Source organism: Berghia stephanieae, chromosome 2, assembly GCF_034508935.2.
Source record: "Berghia stephanieae isolate SIO BIC M18660-M18661 chromosome 2, UCSD_Bste_1.3, whole genome shotgun sequence".
Lineage (NCBI taxonomy): Eukaryota > Metazoa > Mollusca > Gastropoda > Nudibranchia > Aeolidiidae > Berghia > Berghia stephanieae.
This window is the reverse complement of record NC_088361.1, coordinates 29,450,502-29,459,633: the sequence shown is the minus strand read 5'-3', so window position 1 is coordinate 29,459,633 and position 9,132 is coordinate 29,450,502. Positions and strand designations below refer to the sequence as shown.

The following is a 9,132-nucleotide window of genomic DNA, read 5'->3' as shown; positions in this document are numbered from 1 at the left end:
CTGAGATGGCCCTTATCTTGTCAAAGAGGCTTCCACCCGAGGGTTCTTTTTCCTAAGACTTCTTCGTGTAGTCTTGGAATCTTACTCTGCTTAAAAGCCTTTTTTCTGCACAATTTTGCAATGCCTTATGACGTGTCAATATCAGTAAAATTCAGGTTCAAGTGAGAAATATGTAATATACCGTTAAAAGCGATTAATAATACAGCGATTTTTATTTCCCGAACATAGCTTTCTACATAGATTATTGAGATGCTCATCCTTTCTTTAAAAAATATAGCCTTGTGGAGAGCATTGAGTTATTATTTGAGTCAATAAAAAAATAATACGGCTCACAACTCTACTGAAAGATTTGAAAATTAGAAATGTAATTTTTACAGATAGATAAACAGATAACTAGATTTCCTTTTATAATTTAAAGTCAGTTTGAAAGTTCGTTGAGTCAAACAGATATCATAAAATACGTACCGACGACCCTAACACTGGACACTAAAAAGTTGTCATTTGATGTTTTTATGCAAATCGTTGCATTCGAAATGTATTCACTTAATTACTTTACGGAATTCAGATCTAAACTACGTTTTCAACAGTTTTCATCTATTTATGACATCAAGTATTATTATTGCCCCTATGATGCTTTCAGTGTGATGGTTTCGGGTGGATAATACCCAAGTTTAATTTCTTTGGTAATAAATTAAAAAATAACAATAATAATCTAAAAAATCGAAATTTAAAACCAGAAAATAGAAGTTGCATTGAAGGTAAAATATAAGGTTTTAGAAAGACCTTATTAAATGTTATGAACAGTCAGGTGGCTCCGTAGCGCAGTTGATAAGCTGTCAGACTCTTAACCTTGAAAGTACTGTGTTCAATCCCATTGTGGACATTAAAAAAAAAGTTTACTTTATTGAGAAAGACATCATTTTTGTTGTTATAGTTACTGGACATATATTTAAAACCTTAGATTAATCTATCATTATTATTATTATTATTATTATTATTATTATTATTATTATTATTATTATTATTATTATTATTATTATTATTATTATTATTATTATTATTATTATTATTATTGTTATTATTATCATTATTATTATTATCATTATTGTTATTATTATTATTATTATTATTATTATTATTATTATTATTATTATTATTATTATCATCATCATCATTTATTATTATATTTTAAAAAACAAACAACATCGGTACCATTCAATGTGTTATTGACGTACATTTATATGTAAACGTCGATTGTTATCATTTTATAATCTTTTATCATTATCATCAGTGTATTCGTTTACCGCGTCTTTGTTATTTTATTGGGGGTTTTTTTTCTTCTTTTTTTTGTTTTGTTGTTGTTGTTTTTCAAAAGCTTCCTGTCCCATCATTGTTTATGTCTATTTACCTTATCCACGCCATTCACACTACACATCTCTCATTCGTCCTTAAAGTCTTATCGTCGTATTTTGTTGATAAAGGGGAAATCAGAAACGTCCACAGTATGTCTTCGTCTAATAAATTGAGTCTTATAATTCAACCCTTAATCGTTATTTTTTCCTTCGAGCTTCAAGCAGCAACATTTTTATTAATCAACTAGCACCGCCAACGGAGGTGCATAAAAACGCCACCAAACATGATCACCAGAGTACTGTAATGTAAGGTACGTTCTCGATCCCAGGATCGTCTTTCAACTCTGCTCACGTCTGCTACTTCAGGTTTATTTTCGCAGTTGATTTTCTTACCACAACCTGTTTTCACACACACGGACAATTGCATGTTGCTGTGTCACGGGTCAGAGGCTATAGTGGCTTCCACTTAATGTTGGGCCACACAGAAAAATCAACAGAGGATGTACCAAGTTACACTGACAACGTTGTTTACAAATATGCCCTCATTAAATGATGGTGGGTACAAGATCGAATGAAAATAATTCTTTCCCCGCGAAATTGCGGGCTTTTTACTAGTTTTTAGAAAAGTAAAAACCTGATGACACGAAACGGAATACTCACAAAATTATGTCTTCAAATAAATTCATGGGGGTTTTATCTTTTTCTTCGTTCTTTATCCCTTTTTTCAGAACGGATTTGAAAATTTAAAGAAATGTACTGAGAAAGACGTCTTTTTTTTTGGTTGTATATTTACAGAAATACTTACCTACCTACCTCCCTCCCTATCTATCTACCTACCTACCTACCTAGCTGGCTACCTAGTTACCTACCTACATAAATACATACATACATACAAACATACATGCATACATACATACATACATACATACATACATACATACATACATACATACATACATACATACATGCATGCATGCATGCATGCATGCATACATACATACATACATACATACATACATACATACATACATACATACATACATACATACATACACACATACATACATGCATGCATGCATGCGTGCATGCATACATACATACATACATACATACATACATACATACATACATACATACATACATACATACATACATACATACATACATACATACATACATACATATATGGTTACGTGGAATTGGCTTGAATCACATAGAGTGCTCGGCAGTTTCTTTGGAGCGCGATGTATTTATTATTCTCACTTCATTTGGTTAATTCCTCCTACAACGATGTTTCCTCCATCCGTTGGTATATTAGGTGGATTCTTCAGGGAGGTATGCTATATTATAGTTGTGTCAGGGAGTAACACACACACACACACACACACACACATATATATATATATATATATATATATATATATATATATATATATATATATATATATAGTTGATGGGAGTTAGCTGGAACCACGTAGATTGCTCGGTAGTCTCTTGGAGCTCATTATTTATTTATTCTCACCTCGTTTTTGTTACTTTCTCCAACAACGTCGTTTCATCCATCAGGGATTATTGGTGTCTTGGAGTAATGTTGTTGTGTTCTGTCAGTTGGTACCAATATTGTTTCCGAATGTAGGTTTGCTGCGCATGTGTGGATGTGAGTGAAAATGTAAGCGATCAGGGTGTGGTGTAAATGTTGGGGGGGGGGGGGGGTGTTAGTCTGGGGTAGTGGTTGTATCATTGGGTTGTGTAGTGTGTATTGGACAGTAAACATTTTCTCCCGTGTAAGCACGTGCTGAATGTCTCTCTCTTTCTGATTAGTGTGGCGTGTTTTTTTTTTTGTCTGTTTTTTAAAAAGTATATATACATCCGGAAACAACATTCGCGCCAATTGACAGAATACAACAACATTCCTCCCAGACACCAGGACTCCCTGATGCTACCGAGATTTTGATGAAAACGTTGTTGGAGAAAGTAACAAAAACGAGGTATATATAATATATATATATATATATATATATATATATATATATATATATATATATATATATATATATATATATATATATATATATATATATTAGTAAAAAGCCCGCAATTTCGCGGGGAAAGAACCATTTTCATTCGGTTCTGTACTCACCATCATTTAATGAGGGCAGATTGGTAAACAACGTTGTCTGTGCAATTTGGTATATCTTCGGTTGATTTTTCTGTGTGGCCCAACATGAAGTGTAAGCCACTATAGCCTCTGACCCGTGACACAGCAACATACAGTTGTCAGTGTGTGAATACCGGTTGTGGTAAGAAAATCCCCACCTTGCTTAATGTCTGCCCCTGAGACTTGTTAATTGTCATTGCATATGAAAATTTTACCGGAAACTGTCTTCTATTTAGAATAAATGGTAAGCCTGAATCAGTTGTTGTCGTCAGATTGATTCTAGGGATAAACACTATGTCGCCAGCTCTACTACCTGTAATTATCTTGGCTTCTAATACTTTTGAACCTAATTTAGTTATTAACAAACGGGTGCCATTTAGGAGGCCTGATTTAGGATTTATATTTCTAAGCAGCATGACTGACATGTTGGCTTTCAAATGTAATGCATGTGGAGGAAGTCCAGGAGGTGTAAGTTCGTTCAAGAATTCAATCGGGTATAAGTTGATGTCAGAGTCACTTTGAATGGAATTAGCACTGCGGTAAATTTGTTCAGTTGATGAGGTCAACCTGGACAGAACGGCTGCATTTATTTTGTCAACATTTTCATGGGTTGTAGTCAAAATTGCTCTCTCTCTCTGATAGATAATGTTCATCCGCAAAGTTCAGATTCAAATCATTGTATACAGCATTTATCAAGCATTCTGGGTCATTTTCAGGAAGGCATAGCGCTGTAGGTAATTTAACAGAAGACTTTCCTATTTCGCTGAAAACCGGCTCTCTACCATTTCCGATGCGGAGAAGCCAATTTGCAAAACAGTTATTGTCATCAGTAACCCTCATGTTCTTGTTCACGTGAAAAATGGTGACAAAATTCCAAATAATTGAATTGTTAAGTGTGACACTTAATATATCGGCTTCACTTCCTTTGTTAACAACAGGTAGAATTTGCTAAAAATCCTCTCCAAATACAACCACTTTGCCCTCAAAAGGTTTTGAACTGCCTGCTATGTCACAAAATGACCTGCTCACACATTCAAACACACGCCTGTCCATCATAGGTGCTTCATCCCAAATTATGAGAGAACTACTCTTCAGTAACTTAGCTGTGTCTGATTGGCGACTGATGCTACAGGTGCTGTTATCCGTTATTGGAATTGGAATTTTAAGCGTTGAATGTGCTGCTCTACCACCGTGCAATAATTCTACAGCAATTCCAGATGATGCAACAGGTGTAGCTGAAAGTCCTCGACCTCTGATTTTTACACGTAGCGTGTTATATACATAGGTTTTGCCAGTTCCACCAGGGCCATCGATGAAGAAGACATTATTTACCCGGTCTTGTTCAGGTACGTCAATTGCTTCCAAAATGGCAGTAAATGCTAACTGTTGGTCATGATTCATCTTCATTTTTCGACTGTGTGCAATTTGTCGTTGCTCATTTGGATCCCATACTTGACAAGCAGTTGCGTATGATTCTGTAGGCTCAGGCAGTTGATAATCTTTTAATGATCTATTGTGAATCATAAGAAGCCTGTTAACGTCTTCAAGTGTCTTACTAACGCAAGCTTCAGCAGTCATACTTTCAACATGAGAATAATCTTCAGCTAGCTGGTCTTGAAAAGTATTCCATAAGGAAAAAGGATCTGTGGGGTTGCAAATGATCAAAACGTGACAAAAAGCTGTCGGAGTTGACTTGCTGAGGCAACAAATGCTGATTCTGCCATGCAGTTTATCCACTCATCATCGTCCTCCAATAAACCCATAGCAGAAACGCGGCCTGTCGAAAAGTATGGTGTAATGTTCCTACTTCTGATCTCTTTAGGTCTTCAAATAATTTTGCTCCCCTTACATGCTGCAGCAATAATCTAAGAAAGAATCGCTTCCCTTCTGCTGGATGGGCGCTGTACATTCTACCGATTGCCAGGCGGTTTCTCTGTCTCTTCTTCCAAATGCACGTTCTACTATCCCATGTGTAATGTTCCAGCATATCAGTATACAGTAGAGTATTAGCCTCGGGGTTTATTGCATTCTCCTTAAACCAAGCTGTTAGTGTGGTGTCTTTCAGTCTCCTTACAGCTTTTTCCGCATGCCCTTCTCTGTAAGTTACAGACTGCTGGTTTTCCAAGTGCAAAGCTAAACGTTGAACTGCCGGGTATCGGTCTTGCATGTCAAATTGGAATAATCTCCAGCAAGATTCACTTGCTGAAACATAACGTGCATCAACAAATCTCCTAATTTCATCATCTTGTTCCCCTTGGAATTCTACCATGACTCTATCATGTCCTTTTTACACATACTTATACATGTATTTCACCGCTTTTATGCTGTTGTACACCTCAAGATTGATATGTGCCATATATCTGCTGAGGAGATACGGGTTATATGGGACAACCCATCTATTGTCTTTTGAAGATTGATTTTCCATCATTACGTCTCTGATACAGGGGATAAGTGGAGTCATTTGTATTTGTCGTCTCACTGAATGATTTTGGAAATCTCTTTCATGCATGGACTGTTGGGATTGGCCAGGCCACAGGGACCATGCATCATGTGTTTTGAAACTAAATTCTGTAATGTTTTGTTTTGTGGAATTTCGGCACACACCAACCTATCAATATCTTGAGTAGTTATGGGTTTGGCACTGCGATCAAGGATAATCAGGATGTGAGAATGTGGCAGGCCTCTCTTTTGAAATTCAATGACCTTCACATATGCTAAGACTTTGCCAAAAAGTTCTTTTTTAATTATCTCTTCCATCAATGCCCCTAATTTCATTTTAAAGACCCTTGCGTCTAAATCTGATCGGTCTGCAGCTGTTTGTTGTGAATGCAGTTCATTTGTTATCTCTGGCCAACATGGATTACAGGTCACAATAAGGAATAGTCTGGTTTACCATATCTGCGAACAGTTGACATTGCATCTTGGTATAATTGGAGCATGTTTCTTGCATGTGAATGAAGATGGCAAAACAATTTTGGTCCCTACTGTAGCTCCATGTGCGTCACCTCAATACACTGCATCCACCAGTCCTTGATACAATTCTGCTCGTAATGACTGTTGATTAAATCGAATGTATTGCAGTCGTTGCTCTTCAACTTTAGCATACTGATCAACTCAATATTGTTGCAGGAGACGACCTCCGTGCAAGATTACATTAAAACTATCTCTCTCCATAAGTCGATAAGCATAAAATAATGATGGACTGACCTGACCGGTTCGCCCTCTGTTGAATTTAATTATGGGCACCCAACTTTCTTCTCCTTTTGGAAAGAAGAGCACATAATGCAACGGATCAAAGTGAGGATGTGTTTCACTGATACGCATAATTGACTGTTGGTTTGGATGGTCATCTGATTTGCGGTATAATACAATATCCCTCCGGTTACTACAGTTGATAGGGTTATTTGGGAGTAAAACAGCAACTTCTGAAGCAGTTGGTAAATTATATCTACGGGGATCTTTTGATGAATCTGCTCGCAGCACCATTCTAATATCCTTCCCTTGATCTCCAGCATCTTCAATAGCTGCAGCGGCATGCTTATATAATTCAACAAAGGGACTAACAGTAGCCATGATGGTAGGTATAGTTGTCAAAATATCAGTATTAAAACTTCTATTCCAAAAAAGCCTATTTTGAATTTCGTGTTCAGTGTCATAAATGTAAAGTTGGGCATATTTTGGTCTATCATTATCACTGTTGGGTCGAATATGACCTATTCTATGGTAGACGGTACCACTAACTCGGAAACAGTACATCCCAGGAGGCAAGAAATCTTCGTGTACACCCAAGGAGGCGAATGCAAACATAGAATTGTAAGCACGGATGTGTTCTCGAAAATGCTTAGAATTTGTGTCGTTACCCGTGTAAAGACTTTATATTATCCGGAAGGGGTTGTAAAGGTGCCAGTGATACTTCCCCGTTGGCACAGCATAGCGAGGTTGATTCACCGTGCCATAGTTTTGCTGAACAAAAACGACAAACTTTGTTCATGCGTTCTGTGTTGTGTGGTGAGATAAGAGGTATTGTAGTTGTATCCTGTTCTTGATCTGCAGCTGATGTAATTTCCACTGATTGAGCTACATTTTGTTGAGGAGCAGTTTCAGTATTATTAGTATTAGTAGTAGAAGTGGCGGAAGTAGTAGTCCTAGTAGTATTAGTAGATCTAGTTCTGGTTCGAGTTTGAAGTGGAGATAAGACATGAGTTTCTTCCTCTTGACCTGGAATGTGAACTACTTCTACGTCAATACTGTGTGGTTCTTCAGCTTGGCGTACAAATCGGCATGAATCATTTTCTTGATTAGCTTGATTACGATTAGATGCATATTTTAATCGACGTGCTCGTCGTCGCTGCCATGCTTTATTCGGCATGATTTTGGTTTATCAGTCAGTAGATATCTATATCAATACGCCCCAAGTCTTTACCACGCTTTACTTGGGAGGCCTTCCGAAAGCCCTTACAAAGGGAAACAACTTTAATAATATATTCCCTCAACTAACCCCAAGAAAAAATTAAACCTAGTACCCTTAATTAACCCTAATAGGAAAAACAAACACCCTAGCACCTTTAATAAGACTTATGACTAACCTCTCGAGCTAACCCTAATAGAAAAAAACAACTCTCGGACTGCTTTGCACTACCTTTCAATGCTTAACAAATCAAAATGGCGGCCAAAAATCAAAACAATGGTCAAATTAGGAAATTTTAAACTTTCACAAATCTATCAAAGTTTGTTCTAGAGTTTTTAAAATACTTCTATATGATGACAAATTGAATAAATAAATGCCTGACAAAATATCAACGGTGAAAATACAAATTTAAAGAATACTGGGTATGTAGGAGCTTTCGGAATATCTCCCCTAACTTATGGAAAAACAAACACCCTAGCACCTTTACTAAGACTTATGACTAACCCTAATAGAAAAAAAAATATCCTCCAATCTCGAGCTAACCCTAATAGTAAAAAAAGAATCAAAATGGCGACTGAAATACCTTCATGTGATCAAGTGAATAAGATCACTATGAATGCCACGATTTGCTGAGAAATGCCAACACACACACATGTATACACCACACACAACACACACACACACACACACACACACACACACACACACACACAAACATACACGCAATTAGAACATACTACTACATAACAACACTGATCACCGCTAAATCAACAACACAACGGAAGTAATAATAATACTTGATGTCATAAATAGATGACGCAAATTGACAACTTTTTACAGTCTAGTGTCGTCGGTACATATTTTATGATATCTGTTTGACTCAACGAACTTTCAAATTGACTTTAAATTATAAACAGGAAATCAAGTTATCTGTTTATCTATCTGTAAAAAATACATTTCTAATTTTCAAAGTTTTCAGTAGAGTTGTGCGCCGTATCATTTTTTTTATTGACTCAAATAAGCACAATGTTCTCCACAATGCTATATTTTTTAAAGAAAGGATATATATTTTACATATTTTTTATCAAAACTCTCTCAATTTAGAATAGATAAAACCCTCTGCACATTATTTTATAGAGCAGTAATCGAAAGTGTTTTGTCATTTTGTATAACAGCTTGGGGAGGCAATTGCTTAGCAGTGGAAAGGAACAAAA

General features: G+C 36.3%; 2 protein-coding genes across 2 annotated transcripts; both read right to left on the bottom strand.

The window, feature by feature from the left end:
* Positions 1-5,239: 5,239 nt before the first annotated feature.
* LOC144963918 (uncharacterized) lies at positions 5,240-5,779 on the bottom strand. Its single transcript, XM_078897863.1, has one exon. It carries the CDS (start codon positions 5,777-5,779, stop codon positions 5,240-5,242), a length of 540 nt encoding a protein of 179 aa, XP_078753989.1.
* Positions 5,780-5,985: 206 nt separating this feature from the next.
* Positions 5,986-7,317, bottom strand: LOC144963917 (uncharacterized). Its single transcript, XM_078897861.1, has 2 exons — positions 6,762-7,317; positions 5,986-6,356 (listed from the first exon to the last, which is right to left on the bottom strand). The coding sequence occupies exons 1-2, from the start codon at positions 7,315-7,317 to the stop codon at positions 5,986-5,988; spliced, it is 927 nt and encodes a 308-aa protein (XP_078753987.1).
* Positions 7,318-9,132: the final 1,815 nt, after the last annotated feature.